The sequence below is a fragment of the Diuraphis noxia genome, unplaced genomic scaffold, assembly GCF_037042655.1.
Source record: "Diuraphis noxia isolate RWA-SAM2 unplaced genomic scaffold, SU_Dnox_SAM2 contig0003, whole genome shotgun sequence".
Lineage (NCBI taxonomy): Eukaryota > Metazoa > Arthropoda > Insecta > Hemiptera > Aphididae > Diuraphis > Diuraphis noxia.
This window is the reverse complement of record NW_028301713.1, coordinates 19,939,226-19,960,982: the sequence shown is the minus strand read 5'-3', so window position 1 is coordinate 19,960,982 and position 21,757 is coordinate 19,939,226. Positions and strand designations below refer to the sequence as shown.

General features: G+C 27.5%; 1 protein-coding gene across 6 annotated transcripts; it reads left to right on the top strand.

The window, feature by feature from the left end:
- The first annotated feature begins 5,811 nt into the window (after window positions 1-5,811).
- LOC107166394 (uncharacterized) lies at window positions 5,812-21,276 on the top strand. Of its 6 annotated transcripts, none has more exons than XR_016190863.1 (3): window positions 5,812-6,133; window positions 17,772-17,920; window positions 18,001-21,276. XR_016190863.1 is itself a non-coding variant. In XM_015515040.2 (2 exons), the coding sequence occupies exon 2, from the start codon at window positions 13,511-13,513 to the stop codon at window positions 14,120-14,122; it is 612 nt and encodes a 203-aa protein (XP_015370526.2). In that variant the 5' UTR covers window positions 9,937-10,294; window positions 12,633-13,510; the 3' UTR covers window positions 14,123-16,686. The 6 variants fall into 6 exon arrangements, 2 of the variants coding, with proteins under 2 accessions (XP_015370526.2, XP_089079156.1); XR_016190862.1 differs by having other exon boundaries at window positions 5,822-6,129; XR_001506131.2 differs by lacking the exon at window positions 5,812-6,133 and adding an exon at window positions 9,021-10,294 and having other exon boundaries at window positions 18,004-21,276.
- Window positions 21,277-21,757: the final 481 nt, after the last annotated feature.

Genomic DNA, 21,757 nt, shown 5'->3' with positions numbered 1-21,757 from the left:
AAATTTCTAGATTTTTTTCTGTGTCTATTTTGAAGTTTAGTGTGAGTCATTTTTTATAGCTTAAAATATTTTAAAATTTTAAAATTTACCTGCATAAAAATATGTACGTACTTATACCTACTTAATTTCTAATTGGTGATTGGTGCTGAAATTTTTTTTCTTCGGTACAATGAATAATGAGATTTTTGATTCAAAGGGACTCCACTTTATACCCTACTTGCGTGAAAATGATTTATGTTACATTTTTATGCATCTCATTTTTATACAAAATAACTTAATCAGAAATTTCGTCATCCAAAATATAATATCTGTATAATGCATTGATGTTTGATGACTAACTTTTTTCAATTTTTTATATGTATACAAATGTTTAAGAATATAATATATTGTATACCACTTGTTTAGTTGATCGATTCTATGTGGATAAGTATAATATTTTACGCACTAGTTTTTGTACCGTTTTTAGACATAACATTTTATGTTAGAACAATATAATGTAGATACTTGAATAATTAATAATATTTTGTGTTATTAAATGTTGGCTAATGACCATTCATATTACTTATCTAGTTATATTTTATTATGTACAAATATCGTAAACTAGACCACTAATGGTCATTCGTCAGAGTATAGGAAATTATGAATAATGATGGATTTATTTTTATTGTTAAGCTTATAAATTTTATGATTTAAAGATATTGTTTTGCGTTACATTTTTTAATTTATATTATAAATTTGTATTGACAATTAGGAAAAGGCATACTAAATGCATAGCATATACGATATACTTATTACTTATAGACACATTTAGGGATCCATAACAATTTAAATCTTCTATTAATGGACACTCTCTGCAGATCATTTTGCCTGTTCACTAGAATACTTCCCATAAAATTGTAATTTTTCCGCACAAGGATGATCCTTCCAAAACGCTACGAAAATGACATCGGCCGGTGGATCATTGTTCAACACTACCTAAAACAATGCCGTTACATTTTTTTACCACCCATGCAGGCCAGGCTTAAGTCTACTCGGTCAAACTTCAAGTCTATCGCAGTATAACAAGACAATGGTTTTACGGAAAACTATTTTCAAGTGTTGATATGTGAGCGGACTCTGCTGTTATGACCAACTAGACGACAAAGATGGGGCACAAAGCGGGCTGAAGCAATGCCCAAGCAAAATCTCATTCTACTAATCGTATATATCAAAACACCACCATCACCAGCGTGGTTGTATTATATATACTCTTCTCAATGCATGGGCGTCCCGAGAGTGGTGAGAGGAAAGACCGGAAGATTACCCCTCCCCCATTCTTAAGTTTTTAATTATGATTTCTTAAATATTTATACTATATTAATTATATTTATGTAATTATGTATAATTTGTATATGTTAGTCCTATACCTACATGATATCATATAGTATATTAGAGTTAAGAAAATTTTTTATAAAAATCTTCATTTTATACATGCTCATCCATACCATATAAAAATGTGTGACACTCATATCCCTATTCACCCCATCAACCCTTCTAAACCAAATATGGTTATACGACTTAAAAAAAATATATATATATAATGTAATATCGACTGTTTCCGATCTTTCCTGAAATTTAATTTAAACCATCCTCCAACTCAATAGGTACATATTTTAAAAATCAATATTAAAAAAAAAATCATTTTCATCATACTTATCTTAATAATAAGTTAAAAGATGACGTGCCAGGTGACCCGCAGGTGATATGGGGCCGTGGCGTCGACAGCGTCCAAATTATGACTCTTATTTAAAATGGAAACAAAATAAGCAAAAAATAAAATAAGTTAAGAAATAAATGTACATTGTATACAATCATTAACGTGCCGAAGCTCAGATAAGAATTATATTAATATGTTTTTATCCGTATTCATCTCCATAATCCCGCCTACCGGTGTCAATCTATAAAAAACATGTTTTCACAACCATGCATCTATATAGTATATTTATATATGTGTGTGTGTGTGTGTGTTTGTTATGCCCCGTTGAAAATTTCATACGATGACTATATGGTCAAAATTATTTTTTTATTTGTAATATTCATTATTATATGTAAATGTGTTTTGCCATACTAATACAGAAAACAAAAACAAATATTTTGTACGTTATTTAGTATAATATAAGTTAATATTTTATTTTATAATCCACTAATAATAATCATACGATTCACACGCATATCAAATTTGAAATTTCCCGACAACCTCTGGTGCAGGCTAAAAAGAACACGGTTTCGTGACCTCCTGAATACCGTACTTAAATAACTACTGAATAGGTACATACAATAAGTAATGTAATCAAATATTCAAATCAAAGTGCCCCTAACGAGTGGTTTCTTTCGTCAGTGTTTTTTTTTATGTTTTCTTATTTCCACATACATGTATGTAATTTATCAAATATTCTTATCATGCATTTTGTGTACAGATGGTTTATCTGAATATATAAGTTTTTAAAAAATAGTCTTATTTAATGAACAAAAATATAATTTAACACAATGTTTCTATTAATTTACTAATTATTTTCTCCATGCATCTTTATTATGTTTTGGATGCACACTAGTTGCCTACCGAAGTCACAAAAGTCAATAATTTGTATACAAATTGCCTTCCAACGTTGCCTAAATTTTACTCTGAACAAAAAAAGGCCTTGCATTATTAGATACTTATATACGACATCGATCTGGGAAAACATGAGAAATGGAAAAACACCACGTATAGCCATATAGGTAAGTACCTATTTGATTGAACAGAAGCAAACAGTATTAATCTGCAGCCTAATCTGATTTTAGAAGAGTAAGATTTACAAGATATTATAAAAATTAACCATAAAATCTAAAGTGGTGATGAAAATGTTATATTATGTTTATAATGTATATCATTACTTCAGTACTTCAGATAAGGATTGAAATCGTATATCAGATCAAACTAATCTTACTAAGGTCAAGTCAATTTTGCATAAAAAAATATTTCTATGTAGAACCTACATATTTATATTAAATTAGCACCGGTTTTACTGCATGTTATACCCGCGGCGAAAGCGTCATGAATCGTGAGCCATATTATTTAATTTACTACTGTATAGTATATTATGTCCGAGCATGGTATCAAACCAGTTACAATGAACGCCGAACGGTTAGAAGAACATAATACTGCAGGACTAATACATTTTATTATTGTTATCTCGGTTGTCAAGCCAAGTTAAAGCGTAAACACGTACTCCGAGCCAATTGGAGAATGGCCAGCGTTAAAGTTCCATATAAAATACGCGAGTACCAAATATACAACAATCGTCAATCTTAAAGTGGCCACTAGAACCACTATACCACTTATACCATAATTATAATGATGATAATTATTATGAAATATAATATTTTTTTAAATATTACCAAAAATTGTGTTCAAGCATTAATCATTAGGCTCTAGAAACCACCGGAATAATATACTATATGGAGACTGGAGAGTAATGGTAAATCAAATTAAAAAAAAAAAAAATATATACATATATATTGGTACTTGTTTGTTATCGCCCCGCATATAGTTATCGTGTTTAGCTCATGATAGATGATCTATTTTTGGAAATATTTTAGGAAATAACTACACTTGGCGAGACATTTTATATCATACTAATATAATATCAAATAAATAATAATATTATATTAGTACGTTGCTAATAATAAAAAGATATTTCTGAGTTCCTCCTTTGTGAATTTATATTATTATTTTTTTTAATTTATAATTGTAATACATTTTTTAATTTTAAATGGCCTCCTTTGTAAATCTATGATAATAATACATTTTTTTACATTTTTCAAAAACGCACATTGATCCGTTATCCACTAATAGGTATATTACTGCAGGTAGTAAAGTAAGTAGGTAACTGTTCATCGATAAGTCTCTGTGTGATTGTATCTACAATATATACTATGTTAAATTTGAATTTAATTATAATAGTCATTAAATAAGAAAAACGATTCTGCGCAAAAGTGGACTATCGGTCTATATTACTATTAGTATATTTTATGGTATATATTGTATATTCGGATATTCCTACTAAAGTAGGTAATTTTTACTAGGTATGAAAAATACTGTAATTATTGTTTTTATCGAAAATATTAATATTTTATTAATAAAAATATAGCATTATATGTGTTATGCATTCAATTAATAAGTACAGTCTTGTAAAATATTTGAGCAAACATAATTAAATACTTTTATAGCTTTTAAATAAAGTATTTAAAAACTTTCTTAGACATATTTGTATTTAGAAATAAAATACTTTTCAGAATGCAAAAGAATTCTTAATACTTCAGATTGTTTTCAATAATCATTACCTATTCTACTTATTGAGTAGGTAATTAAAATCAAATAATTAAACATATTATTGAATAATATAAGGTTGAAAATATTTTTTTTGTGGGTCTGAAGGTTAGGGATTAGTTTTTAATAGTATAAAAATTCTAAGATTTAAAAAAATTATAAAATTGGGCGGTGGTAAACTCTCCCGATTTTATGTTAAACTCTCCCGAGTTAATATTATGTTTACCTGAAGTAAATGTGTAAACTCTCCTGGGTCAAAATTATGTTTACCTAAAGTAAATGTGTTAACTCTCCCGGGTTAACTTTATAGTTACCTGTAGGAAGTATGTTAAATTGTTAACTCTCCCGAGTTGTTTTAAATATTAAAACATTTTTTTAGGAAAAAAAATAGATTCCCTAACTTTTTTAAAATCTGTATGTTATTATTATTATCAAAAACAATAATTTTAACATTTTTATACGTATATTTTGTATTTGTAACTTATATCATTATTATTTTTAAAAGAAACTTAAATGTATATTAGATTTTTTGAAATTTTATTTTTTATTGTATTTTCAATTTTGACTATATTATTATAGCTCATAGCATCTAAAGACATTAATTTATATTGTTATTATAATATATGATCGACTATTTTTAAACGCAACTTAAATGCATATTAAATTTCTTTTATGATTTTTACTAGACCTGGGAGAGTTAACATATTTCCATCAGATAGTACAGGAATAGATCTGGGAGAGTTTACATATTTCCGTTAGGTAGTACAGGAATAAACCCGGGAGAGTTTACACGGCCGTTTCCGTCAGGTCGTAGTACTGGAGTAGACCCGAGAGAGTTTACAATCGCCCATAAAATTAGGTATGAATAACGGGAATTTTTATACAAAACTTATTTTCGACAAAATTGATTTTGTTTTATTTTGTGTAACTCAAAATACATGAATAATTTATTATTATACACTAATTAGTTGTACAATATATCCACAAGATCAATTCGTTTTTATACGTCAATACGTCATACCAACGAAATATAATTTACATTATATTGTATATAAAGTAAATGTATATGAACTTATTACCTATCTACTTCTTTGTATACAAGTTCTAGAGGGGATGTCCCCACCATATCTTATCCAAGTGGCTAAGCGACAAAAAACCATCTTTCACTGCCATTACCTTTTATTGGGAGGGGAATAGATTTATGAAAAGGTAAGGTATGACGTGTGTCTCCAGTGGCTTACCACGGCACTGTATATTATAACGGCTAAGGCTAACATCAGAATTAAATCACTAATCACTTTCTCAACAAAACTAGCAAAGTAGCAAAACGTCAAAACTAATACATATCCTCTTTGTAAACAGTTAAATAAATAATAAATTAGTTTAATATATTCTTAAAGTGTGAATTAGTATAAACATACTATACATATAAAAATGCGCGAAACATCCTGTAGGTATATGTAAATTGAATGATTCTTTTCATTTCAGAAATAAGTTTTGTATCACGTTTATGTTCAAGCCAATTAGATTTCAAGACGGTTATTGAGGCCGGGCAACGTTTGGATATAAATACCACTATGGCGTACATTTTATTCTTAGTATACGTTTAATAAGCGTAAGATATACTATATACTATATACTATATACCTAACCTATTTTTATTGTTATACCTAGTGAAACTTTACTTAGTTATTTTATCATAAGTCTTGATTTAAATCTACATTTTTTTTTTTTGACAACATCTTAGACATTTTTCCGGTACATGAACTCGTGAACACTTCGTAAGTATGTTGTTTGTGAATTTATAATATTTTGTAATCATAACACTATTCCCGGATTTATGATAATAACCATAAATTACGTGCTCTTAATATTTCATTGCCGTAAATTTCATTTTTATCGTAATTTTTGTAATAACAAAAATGTCGTCTTTTATAGATAATTTAATTTTCCATACAGTTTTTATTGTTATCAATTTCACCTTGTCAATTAAAGCGGAAGATTGTGACGCAATGTCGAATTTTTTCTTAGAAAAAAATTTAATTATGTTTAATGCAACAGAATCAGTTGTATTTCTTCCCACATTATTTAACTATAATAAGTTTAGAGAGGCCGAGTGGAAAACTCCGACTTGTGTAGAAGGCGAAGATTGTTTTGTAAGAAACGAAGTTAGTTTTAATAGTAAAAGAGTACAGTCACTCTTGAAAACTAAATTGGTTATTAATGATGAAGAATTATCCAAAGCCGTTTATAAAAGTCTCATTGATAACAAACTTTCAAGTGATGTACTAAGTGTTTCTCCTGATAGATACACTGTACGTACAAACGCTAGAAACTCTATAGCCTTTTCATTAGAATATGGCGTCAGATATAATATATTAAAACCAAATTGTATAAACTTTATGGTTCGAAATAAAGAATCAGCGATATCAGGTTTGATTTGCAAATTTATGTACACTACTGGTGTACGATACAACATTAAATGTGACAAAGTCAAATTGTTATTAATTCCCATTGATGAAAATGGTTATGCCCAATGCGAGACAATATGTACAGATTAAAATGATTTAACAGTGTACTTAGACTAAACATTGATTGACAATCGTTCTTGTGTAGTGTATTTTTTGTATTAATAGTGTTAATTAATAATGTTATATAAGTCATTAAAATATCATTTTTATTTTTATTTTTTAAATACACACTATGGTTTTCTTTTTTTAAATGATAAAGTTTAATGGACCGAGCTATAAACATTACATGGAAATATTAATTTAAATTATACTTTTATATACTCATATATAATAAACTCCATGGTTATAGTCGAATAGTATCTCAAATCCAATGCAAAGAAAGTAAACGATGAAATTAATAACGTGTTAAAGATCAAGAACCATCATATACACAACAATATTTTCTGTAAAAAATCAATACTACAGACTAAATTCTCACTTAACATGACTTCTATATGCAGATATTGTATAAGAAATAAAAATCAACCTTTATACTCTAAAACCTATATTTTATGAGTTAAGTTAACTCTATATGTATATACACATAGTACATAATATACGTCAATATAATATTTATTCTAGTAGATATTTATTAAAAATTGTTTGAAACGTGTAATAATTTTTAAAAGTTTCAACTAGATGACAATATGGCCTGCGGAGTATCCGTTTTGACATGTCCGTATAGTTATAGCTGGTTGGAGTGAATTTACATAACCGTTAATTAATACGAAATAAGGTGTTCAACGTTACTAGGTTACTGTTAATCGAAAAAAAAAATTATGCGATCGAGCAAATGCCAACTTCATCAACGGTGTGTTGTTTGATTTAACAAACAAAAATAAATATTGATGCAGCAAGATGAGGCTGACGCGTCGTTAGCAATGCCAAAAATAAAGCCAAATAGGACAAAATATTATATTCAAAAATAACTTAGTTGTCGTGTCTCTATAATTTAGTAGAAATAAAAAAAAAAAAACCAATCATTTGAATAATGCCAGGAATTTATGAGTAAAGTACGGACGGAGCTGAGGTAGCGTGTGAGTATACGAAGAGACAGACCTATTACCGTTCCTAACCACGGTTGTCTGTGTGGCTTGATTCCGCAGCATGCCCCTATAGCTCCAGTCGGTGAGCACGCTGGTATCGCTGACGGTGAGTATGAAGCAAATCATTTGAATCTAAATGTCGTTTGACCGGGAGTCAAGACCACGTCCCAGTGACAATCATTGAAAACAACAAGGGAAAGGTTTTGGGCACTATTTCTATCCAAAAATTAATTGTACTAAAAGAGAATAATAAATAGGTACATTTCAGAATCTAAGACACAGCAAACGATATCATCACCTTTTACTGGATTTTAAAGTGTAAAAACATACAATGAACACTACTCAATCAACTTAGGTATATCAATAATTTTGAGAATATGTGGTACCTAGCCATTAAAGAACGATTGCACGATAGAAACAAAAACTGTTAAGAATATGTGCTCGACTGTATAGTTTATCAGCGTTTTTCATATTAAATGTCGTGTACTTAGTTATTTTTGAATAAAATATTATGTCTTTGCTGATGGCTATAAAAATAATTTATAGTTATTGTATTTTTAATTACGTATTAATTGTAACTTATATTATTTAACTAGTATTATATTTATTATTTATCGGCGACCGGTCATAGAATCTTTAGTCAAAAATATCTTTGATTTAAAATATCTCCCATTAAAATATTTTAATAATTATTATATTTAATAATATTTAATAATATGTTATTATTGTTATTACAAGTACAAAATAAATTATTTATTATATAATCAAATGTTTTATAATTCAGCGAATTTTATAGAAATACAGTGAGAAAACAGAAAATAATCCACAGACAATAAAAACTTATCACTAAAATATATAAATATATTTTTTTTTATTGATCAAAAGACATCGGCAACAACGGCCATTAGTCGTAAACGTAAAATATATTTTATTTACAATTTAAAGTTGTGAACGATTTATATATAATTAAATTGTAAGTAATACCTAATATGTAATACAAAGTAAATATAAATTCTAACCAAGATATAGTTTATAATTTATAGTATATAAAAATATATTTTTTACCTACTTTTAATAATTATTGTTATAAAAGCATTAAAATTCTTAAAATATTTTCAAACGGAGACACTTTGTACCACAGATGTTTTTTACTGGAGATATTTTAAATCTAAGATATTTTTGCAGAGATATTTTGACCTGGAACTTTTTAAATAAAGAACTATTACTTTTTCTCGAAATAAATTGGCTTAAATTTTATTTTTATATTTCACATGGTTAAAAACTTAAAAATAGTTTATAACTATGCCGACAAAGCAAGTGTTTTAATATAAAATTATTCAACCAAGATCTATTAAAAAGTATGGTACTATACGTAGCTTTTATTTTTATCCAGTTTAAATATTTTTAATGTATTCTACATGAAACAAAATACGCTCAATCGCGATAATTACATTAAACATATTTTAATAAATTATACTGGTTTTTATACCATCCCATCCATTTATAAGCATACGTCATAGGTATCAACAACAACTCGTTTGGCGGCTACCTCTGGTTTTTAAATAAAGCGGAAAAAAATAACAATTTTAAATTACGATTTATCAATCCTCTGGGTATAATCGTCAATCATTTTGCGCAGTATTTTGCTACTTACTACGTCACGTATAATAATTACAACTGACCTTCACTTTATTTGCCCGTAAATATCTTTCAAGTTAAGCGGAATCTCTTGATTTTAAATAAAACGATTGCATCTTATATTTTTTATTTCAAGTTTAAGCAAATTTTGGGAGGCCAAATAAGGTGAAACCCTCAGCAGGAGGCAGAAATAACCTCCATCTCAATAATGAAAGTAAAGAATATATCAGGTGTTTGTTAGCGGTATTTATCTAAGGTTAATTAACGTGCTATTCTTTTTTTTAAATTACAATAATCAAAGCATGATTTGATAATTATAATCAATATATAATTTTGACTATGGATATATCAATTTATTAATTCTATAATACTGTAATAGTGTAATATTTTATAATATTATAATAATTAATAATATTATATAGTTTGTGAAAAACTCAAAATTCATCGACAGACTGATGTCGTATATTAATATTCCCGCCCCTCTTTAATAAACAGACACCTTTAGTACTACATGGGAAAAATTTAAGAAGCCAGTTTTTATAAAATCAAAGCCAATTACACCTACACACAGTCGATGAGGATGAGTAGGGTTGAGATATAAATACGAGTAGACAGTTCATTTTCATTTTAGTGTTGTAAGAGACTTGTGGTATAAAAAAATTCGTCATAACATATTACTATTATTTTTAAATTAAAAATATTTTTTTCTGCTAATATCAAAAAACGACACTTCCGAAGACAAAATATCGATTGTAAGTATTTTTAATAATAGCTTTTTTGAAATGTTATAATTGGAAAAATTTAAATCCAGAACTAGATATATTAATTGAAAATAATTTGAAATTTTGTGTCGAGCTATCGAGTAACTAATAATTACGTATCGCATCATTAGTAGGTAGGATATTATATTATATAGGTAGTTGATTGTAACTAAAACCATATAAACATAATACAAATTATAAAAATAAATCATATCATACACATCTAGTTTAAAAATATTCACATCTTTTTGGATTAAAATTTAATTTATACACAATTTCAAATTTGAAATAAAATATTTTATAATTTATAATACCATATCAAATCATTAATTTTAAGTATTTCGAAATGAGTAGTATTAAAAATATAGTTTCGGTTTTTATTCTCGCCAATTTTATTGTATACGGTGTATTATCGATAGGTTGTGAATTAATTTCAGATTTTTTAATAAGTAATAAAATGTATATGATGAATGCAACGGAATCCGTTATATTTATTCCGTATTCCAATTTAGAACCTTATTTAGAAACCTGGGCAAATGTAAAAGATGACAATGTGTACTATAATTTGATTACGTATAATGACGAATACAAACTGTCCCTCTCTAACACTGATTTGGATATAAGTGATAAACAATTGACGAATGCAATTTACAGAAGTTTTGTTGACAATCAATTATCACAAGAAATCATAACAGTTTTCCCAAACAGATATATCATTTTGACTGAAAACGGGACAAGAGTATTTTCGTTTAAATATATCAACAATATAAATGTTGTATCTAAAAATTGTGATAAATTTCAAATTCAATACACATCGACAAGAATAGAAGGATTGATTTGCAAAATCAAATATGTGGCTGGAGTAAGATATAAGGTTAATTGCGGAAAAATCGGATTAGAATTTATGCCTATCAACGAAATAGGTGAACTTGAAGCCGAAATACAATGTATCACCTAAAGATTTTCCTTACACTAATTTTCACAAGACTAAACTAAAATAATATTATATCATTCAATGAAATCATTTTTAACCGTATAATTCAAAATAAATAGTTATTTATGATATTCATAAATCATATTTCAAATATTATTTCAAAAATATAACATTATGATGTATCAATAAATTAGATAAATATTTCTAAGAAAATTAATATTAATTAAAATGATCCTATACCTAGTCTTATATTAATTAATGTACGTATAATATTATAGATATTGTGTAAAGTACAATTGTGCTATAAGGGAAAACGTTATCAAAATGTATAATATGGTTTAGACTTTACCTCAATGTTTTGCAAAAATTAATTTCCATGATACCAAATATCTTTAAAATTATTCAATAATGATCGCAGAAGTTTTTCCACACTCTTGAATAAAATATTACACAAACTAAAAAATCAGAAATCATTTTTGACAATTTAAGACAGACATAAATCTTAAACACAAAATGTATATTCAAGCATTGAAAAAAAAGACAATATATAATACTTTTCAAGTTCCTATTGCATAAAATAATATTTAAAGGCGTACCTATACCTGCTAAATCAAAACTAAATATCGACATAAAATACATCATAAACATTTTTTTAATATTTATCATCCAGCATTTTTGCTCACCATAATAGCTTGTTGATTTTTCATGCCTTAATATACATAGGTTATGTCGTTATACTCATGAGTTAAGACTGATTCTGACGAATAATTTAAACCAAAATGTATTGCTCAGAAAATATAAATGCCCAAGTAAACCAGTACCTTTATTGTTAAAATAAATGATATTTTGAAATCTTAAAAAATTATGTTAAAATCTAGGAATCCAGTTTTGTACACAGCATCAAGGTCAAGCCAATTAGATAATAGCTTGATTGGTTAGGATTTGAAAATAAAAATTAAAAACGAGTAAACAACCTTTAATTATTAGAATTCATATTTAGTCTGTTTCTGTACGTCGTAATTTTAACATAAAACGATAATTCAAAACTACTCACTTTTTTGTAATATTAATTTACCTACTGAAACTTTTTAATAAGACAAATTTATTGTTGATATTATTAATTATATATTATCCTGTACCTATAGATCCGAGTGTTTGAAATTTACTGATGAAAATAATATTAATACAACATACAAAAAGATACAAATTTAATAATAAGAATCATTAAAACAAATTTTCATGGATCTATGTATATAATATGTAACAATATAAATATGACATAATAATTAATATAATTATGTTTTAAAACCAAAATAATCATAACTCATACGTAAAATCTCGTGTTAGTCGTTAGATATAATTTATATATTATAATCATGTGTAAACTTGTTGCAGAATGTATGTTATAATACCGCAATTCCACTGGAACCTCATTGTACCTATACTTTAAATGAAAAGCATCCAAATTTCTACATAATTATAACAAAGATTTATAGGTTATATATTATATTTTTAGATAGTCTCATAGTATCTGGGAATATTTGTTAAAATATACATCTGAAATTTACCGTTTTAGAGTTTTAATCACTTTTGAGTTTTGATACAATTTGTTTTTAAATTACTTACAAATTTGGCGTAAAATAATACACATTAGCAATTAGCGCATTAAAATACCAATAAAAAATACCTTATAGTAACATTAGTAACCAGTTTATTTAAATAATCATTACCATAACCTACTCGATTTATGAATATTTTATCTTCGGCACATCCTATAATTGTATGGAAAACCCCGAGAAGCCTGTTTTGATAAGATCGAGCCAATAATAACAAGATACATTCTCTGTTACTGAGTAGAATTGGTACATTTTATTTTTAGTGTTCTTAAAGACTTTGAAAAAGTAACAAGAATTCGTTATAAAATTGTACTATTATTACCAAATTTAAACTTTGACTTTTTTCCACAATATCCAAAACCAAGACTATTCTTCTGAGGGTAGCAGAAAAGTCGTAAGTATTTTTAATAATAGCTATATATAATTCTCTGTCTAAACTAGCAAGTAAAATTTATATTATTGTAGTATTTGTAGATCTATTGGTCATACCTAAAAACGATTAAAACCATAATAATAAAATTTAAAAAAAAGTCATTAATCACAACTTTTATAAAGTTATCATAACTACTTAGTTTAAAAATTAAGTTAAATAAAAAATTATTAAAATAAATGATAAATTTATCTCGATTTGCAAAACTTTATTTGAAATACTAAATAATGATGAGTTCTATGAAAAAATTAGTTTCGGTTTTTATTTTATTTTATTTTACTTTCACCTCTGTATTATCAAAAGATTGTGATGCGATTTCAAACTTTTTTATAAAAAACAATTTAATGTTTCTGAATTCAACAGAATCTGTGGTATTTCTCCCATCAGATTTTGAATACCAAGTAGAAGAGTGGAAAAATTTTGATAGTGACCATAATGAATACCATAATTCGATTACGTATAATGAAGAACTCTTGAATTCACTCTCGGTAACTGATTTGAATATAAGTGATGATGAGTTAACTGGTGCCATTTACAGCAGCCTCGTCAATAACGAAAAGTTAAATGATTTATTAAGCGTTTTTTCAAATAGATATATAGTTAGAACTGGAAGCTCCACAAGAGTATTTACAATTGACTATACCCAATTTTATTATCTTGAAAAAACAAAATGTGAAAAATTTCAAGTGCAATACACAAACTCAGTCATAAAAGGATTGATTTGTAAAATTAGTTTTGTCAGTGGCTTGAGGTACGCCGTAAAATGTGGCAGTGTAGTTTTAAAATTATTGCCACTTGACAAAAATGGACAACTTGAATATGAAGTAAAATGTACCTAAAACCTAAATTTTTATAAGCTTTTATTTAATACAAACTAACTAAACCGTATATCATATTTATATTCGATTAGTGAAGTCATTTATAATTTATTCAACGAGTACCGTGAAAAACAAGCAACTTACATTTAAAAAAAATTTTGTTACATTTTATTTATTTGTTGGATTAATATTTTATTGAGACATTTTTATGTTATTTAATGATACTTACGGAATATTAACTATTTGTTGTATATTATTATCATTCCCAATTTTTATTATCTGTCGATAAATAATTGATAATATTCATTTAAATTATAAAAAACACGTTATAATATTATTATATTAAGAGGTTATCAAATTTATAAAAAGTTTGTAGTTTGTTCTCTTAACAAAAAAAAATCTTTGCTATTTTTAGGTATCCGTTATTAAGAGGTTCCGCTATAAGGGTGATTTCACTGTATATTACATTTATATTGTGTGTGTCTCATCAGACAAATATGTAATACATGATTCATTTTTATTTTTACGTTTTCTCGATATACTCTGTGCGTTTAGGTAAATCCTACCATATTTTGTTGAAAACTGAAGAAACGTTAAGTTTTTAAGGCACGACATGAAATAATCAAAATATCTATATACCATATAGGCTACTCAGTAGAAGTCGTATTAAAACATAGGGTATGCTTCTACCATGATTATATAATAATAATAGAATAATAATAATGAAAACATATTTCCATTCATCAGTCAACTATATAATTTATAACGCATTTGAAATAACAATAATATTGTTATGTCTTCAACACAAAATTTGTCATGCGTAATATATATATACCTATATAAAATCACTAGAATACGTTTAAATGTTTTATGGATGATAGGGTTAATATCCAAAATACATAACAACGAATCAGATGCGCATACCTAATAAGTTCGATCATATATACGTTTGTATTTTCAATAATGGGTATATTGTAATGTTACAATTATTGAAAATCTATTGCTACATCACAACTGAAAATTACTTAAAAATTATAGGTATAACGTTAAATGTAACAGTACCTATTATTGAATTATAGTTAATACCACTTGACAAAAACGTAACCTTAAATTCGAAATAAAATATAAAACCTAAATTTTTCACAAGCTTATAATTTTCTATAAACTAAAATTTATATAATATATAATATATTTCATAGATTATTAGAGTATTTTCAAATTAATCTCATATTATTCCGATAGAAAAGAAAGCAGATGATATGAAATATTAATTATTTAAAATATATTAGTTATATATAGAGACATTATTTCTGTTATTTTATGTTCGAATACAAAATGTCTACAATTTTTGTATATTATTTTAGTTTTTCTATCTTTTAATATTACAATGTATACATTTAAAAAAATAAAAGATAAATATTTGTATCTATATATAGTGATCAAAGATTAAAATTATAACACGTGGTATTATGTTAAGTCTTAAGTGGTATGTGAGGGGCATTGCTCCTTGTAAGTCAATTATAGATAAGTAGGTATTTTGATTTATATTAGAACTTGAACCTCATATCATATGTCATTAATGTTAAATTTAAAATAAATAGTGGTTATTTTCAAATTGATTGTATAAAAGCTTTTAAATATGTATTAAAATAATTATAATGTAACAGCGTTAAATAAATGTAAATTTAAATATAATGCTTCAAACCAGAAATGTATGATAAATATTATTATATTTATTGGTTTTTGTTATCATGTTATTTAGTAAGGACAAGTTTTATATAGTACACATTATTCATTATCATTATATATACCAAAAAAAAAAAAAAGTTCAATAAAAAAATAAATATGTAGTTGTAACTTAAAAAGTAAAATGTGTATTTAATTTAACTATCATTATTGTACGACAAGAGAACACTTCACAGACACCAATTCCAGGACCATCTCAAGTTCCAAATCATTTATTACAAGCACTTTTGGGGCCTAATAGAGCGTGAGCACATAATGATTATATTTAAAGCTATAAATGATTTGTTAATTAGATGACTTTGTTTCAAATATTGCTAGAACGAAAATCTCATACGTGTGAATTATTTATAGTATGACGTACAAACACATGCATTGATCTATGTATATATAAGCAACATTAAAACCATAAAACGCATTATACGAAAAAATAAATTAATACACGCGTCATAATACGATATACCTACCAGTAAAACAATGATGTACAGCGACGAATAAAAATTTCAACTATGAAAAAACACTGTTTAAATTAAACGAACCTATATACCAATTTTGTATATAACATAATCTATGTTACAAATGAAATAAAATTCACAAATAAACTGTCAGTATATTAAAAATGAAAATATAGCTAATATCACATAATCTATTTTGACCCACGGTACAAATACATAATTTCTGGGCCATCGAAACTCTGAACAAAAACCACGCACTTCATCTTTGTTTCTTCATACAAAATATTTTTATATTTATATTATCTATTAGTATAATATTAGCATATTTTATTATAATTGATGTGTATTATTGCGAATACAATATTAAATAAATATTTTTGTCATCCATGTATTATATAATATGTTTGTTCGTGCAGGTAAATTATAATCTAATATACGTAAATTATTCTATCTTAAATACTGAACTCTCATTGAGTTATAAAAAAAAAAATATGTACGTACTTATCGAGTTACTTAAATGTAACTTATTGCGACTTGGAACAATAATCTCTGAACAGTTCAAGGAAAAATTAAATTATCATATTATTATTAAAAAGGTAGGCTACTATTATAATATATATAATCAATGATGGTAATAATGATATACGACCGGGACTAGGGAATAGCCAATAGGTATAGGCAAGAAATATACGCCGACACGATGGTCCAAAACGTAAATTTGTGTTACGTCGCGGCCATACAATGTGAGCGTATATGCAATAATAATTATTGTTCGTCTGTCGTGAAACGACTCGATACTGTGAAAATGTTTCCTCAAATCTTCGTTCAAAAACAATTAGAATTAAGAGTTTTGTATATTAGGCTATAAGAGAAATATTTTTGCAATTAATCTTAAGGCAAGAACTCTACAACTATAAGTACCTTTCGAGCATTCCGAGCTATAATAATTAATTAGAAATACAATGCATAAATTAATAAAAGTTGAACAGTGTAAGTATATCACAAAATGGAAAACCAAAATCCAACATACCTATCTATTATCTTGTATTAAGTTATAGAGTTTTTTTTTAGTTTTTACTCAAAAATAACAAATTTACCACAAATAATTAAAACTTAAAATTTCAACAATCTATAATAACAGTACAAAAACATCAAATATAATATTTTGGCGATGTCTGGAGAGAGAGGCCGCCGGCCCCCAACCGGCAACCGGGCATGGCAGAAACCCACGGGTGTCCATTCAAAATTCTGCCAAAAAACCCACGAGTTAAAACCTTACAGTTCCTTCCCCTACAGTTCCCCAGGCTAATGACCTCAGTTGACGAAGCCCTAACCATAAAAAAAAAAATTTGTTTCTAAAAATATTAATTCTAATGTAAATTTTTCCCATTAACGGTTAAACACTATAACAATTGACCATGAATGTCTTCATTAGTGAGGTGACATAATTTAATTTGGTGTATTCTTTTCAGGCCTGACTCAAAGGATAGGCGACATGAGTCCATTTTCAAAACTGTGATAATAATGTCATTTTAGCAGCAGCAAAATTGTGTTTTGCCTAGAGCACCATTTTCGCTTGAGCCGGCCCTAATTCTTTCTCGTTTCACGTATAATGTTATATGTATGCAATATGCATATTATCAATTTGTTATCCCAACTACCAATAAATTAGGTACTTATTTATTTTGTTCCTACCTGCAGCAGACGTATATTTTCTCCGTTGCGAATTCCGATTCGGCCATTAGACTTGCGACTCTGTACTCATGCCTTATGGTGAAAATTGAACTCATGGTGATCATCGCGACATCGCCGACAGCCTGAGATCTGCAAGACTGGACCAGTCTTCACCAGCCTTCCAGCAACCATTACATGTGGAAAGTCTGGTGTATGATTGTAATATGTGTGGCCGTGTGGGTAGCCAGTGGCCAGTTTGTTCAATATTGCATTGCGCTCCGGACCAGCCAAGCTTTATCATCATTCATCACCATTGGACAGACTTTCGTATATAGAATAAGTTAGTTGTAAGGTATTGTCCGACTTTTGTGTAACGCCGCGATACCATCACAAGCAGCTCTAATCTAACCAAACAACATCGTTCTATTTCCGGTTTTATATAGAGCCGGGCTCTTTGGTCTCTTCGAATTTGCATTATCGTTGAAACTCTGGTTGAAACAATCCCGACGAGACTAAGATTGAATTAAAATTTCGGTATCTATACGTAAATCGGATAAAATACATATTACTATATTAATATTCATAGATTAGTATAGTCGTACTATTTACAGCTTAGCAAAACTTCACTGAACGTTTGAACAAAAATATTCGTATAATTATAATATATCATGGTATAATACGGCCGGAATCGAAGTACACGCGAACGGCACTAGATATAGGCAAAAACTATGAGCCGATAATCCAAATTTGCGTCACAATGTAAGACGTACAGTGTTTGAATATAAATTAATATGTTTGATTATTGTGAAAATGTGGATCGTCGAGTCAAACGTGATTCAAAGCAGAACATTTTTGGATACATAAGAATCGAATTTTGGACGAGTAAATCAAAATTATGAGTTTTATAATGTCTTAGGTAGGAGTTATAATATTATGATTATTTAATATTCGAATTAGTGGAGTACGGGGCGTGTGTCGTGTAGTGTGTACGTAGGCGTACCCCAAAAAATGTTCAATTGGTGCCTGGTGGTCTCACTCAGTACTACATCGCTCATCTGAATTTTAAATACTTATAACAGAACAAAATACTTATAGCACTAAAAAATCATATAATATACAATCATGTATCCATTGAGGATATGCAACTAAAAGAAATTTTTTAATTATAAAAATACATAAATAAATTAGAATAACAATCAGAGGCGTACTCAGGAGTTTTCAATGGTGGGGGGGGGGGGGGGTTTGAACATTTTGTATTTTATTACTGGGACTTTGTCACCTTCTTTTTAAAAATATTCTTATTTACCTATCTAATCTTACAGTTCTTAACAGATAATGCATGCAATCGTTGTATATTGATTGTTGACATACGATTTAAAATAGATATATTTTGTTTATTTTTTCCCTTTAAAAAAAAATTTTTATTAGAAAATTGCTCTTGTGAGTTATATTATATATAAGCACTAACGCATAAGACTACACAGGTTAGTGAGGTCATGGGGGAGGTTCAAACCCCACGACCCCCCCCCCCTTGAGTACACCCCTGATAACAATTACCTTCATAATTCAATTACGTATTATAACATGGCCGCCGTAGCGCCCGTAGCCATATAAATGATACACAGTTTAGTCCTAATGAAACTTTTACTTATCGAAGAACTGTACAAAAATAAAATAAATCACAAACAGAACGCGAAGACGACCGTTTAGTAACACACCGAATGTGAAATGCGAATAAATCGAGTACCTCTAACCACAGACATAAAATATAGTAGTAAGCGCTGTAATTGTCTTTGTCTGTCTGACCACTGGTGATTCGTAGGTATCAGAGGTATCAGTTGTTATTTTGTGCCATGACAATAATTATTTATTTACAAATAAAATTAATCTGATTGTCTAACAGGCCAAGCGCTTCCAGAAAACAAGTAGGCACATAATATTATAATATTATATAAAGAATAAAAATAAATTTAATTTAAACAAAAATTATATGAAAACATAATAATTTAAATTTATAAAGGTCGCCACACAGCAGGGGTGGCGATAAAATTCTTTTGTCTTGATAGTTCTGGTAAAATTGTGTCCAGGCTACATTTTGCTGTAACCGCTGCTGTTGCCGCCACCGCTGCAGACTGTAGGGATTGGGGCCCTTAAAAAATTATTATTTGTATTTAGAAATTTCTTATTTTGATATGATTTAATCATACTATTGTCTGATCATACCAAATTATAACATAATTAATTAAAATATTAAAAATGAAAATAATATGCCATAAGAGCAACAAAACCTACTCAAAATATGCATTTATATGCAGAATACAATTACTAATCTAGCTTTGTTTTAACATTAAACGTATTTTTAATACGTATAGGTAATCTCATATTTTTGTGATTGTTTAAAACAAATATGCAAATTCTAAAAGTCCTCTACCGACTCTACCCTACCCAAAACTTATGAACAACTAGTCAATACTTAAGTAATGTTCATAATTCTTAATATACATACAATAGGTACCTAACGTTATTGTAGATTTGTATGCGATATATTTATCATTGTAACCTTTAGGGTTATCAAGTATTAAATATGTGATCCGAAATATTAAATTAATTAAATTTTTTTATGAACACGTGTATGTTATCAGTGGCGTGTCCAGGTGGGGAGGGGAGTTAGGATGTAAATCCCCTCCTATTGTCGAATAAATCCTCTTGTTTGTGCCTTTGGTACTAGAACAGTATAGAACCACAATTAATTTATATGTATTATTACTCTGGGGTTAGGATTTTTTAGCATTTGCATATTTCTTGAAAAATGTTTAAAAAATAGCAGAGTAAACTAGTTCGTTTCGTAATTCGAGGGAACTAAATTAGTTAATTTTTTTTTATTTAGCTTTTAGTATAAACTATGATAGCTTGAAATTAAATATTTTATTTTATATATTTTGAGATTTTTAAATTGTTGTGCTATTTTTGGAGTCTTTGAGATGGTTTTGCATTTTGACTTATTTTCATATCAAAATTGGTCATATTTTATGAAATAATATTTTTGATTTTTATAAATGCTTTTTTGATTATTGTTTGATTTTAAAAATAAATAGGTATAGATTAAAAGAAATATAGACTGAGGGCACGCCAGTACGCCACTGTATGTAATGACTAAAAATAAAAATACTAAACGGGCACAGTATCCAAATCAAATTTACATACAAAGATACTATAAGTAGTTTATTAATTTTTGTATACAAAAGGTACTGTGTTGTACCACCATCTATCTATGACTAAATAAAGATAAAATCTATTTTCTTATGTTGTCATCAACGATGTATTATTTTAATATACAATTATGACTAATTAATACTAATTGTAATTAATACTAATAATAACTAATCTGGCCTGCTCGATCCTTTTTAGTTTTTAATAATTCTTTCAATATCTATTAATTGATACATTAAACGTTAAGCGATTTCCATTTTATTTTATAACAACACCATTAACGCAAATGATAAAATCATACCAAAATTATAAATACCAATAATCATCTGTGCAAGTGTGATTCTTATAAACCAGATTAACTTACATAAATTGGAATTTTTATTATTCCAATAAATTATACTTAATAAACAACCTATTAATTAAAACTAAGTTTTGTTAAACTTGAACACTTAAAAAAATAATTGTTCGGCACATAAACAGATATCCACAACCTTCAACATATGGTATCATGTGTTGTCAATAAGTTTATTCTGCTGAGTGCTAAGGTATAACTTACTAAATGTCCCAATAAACA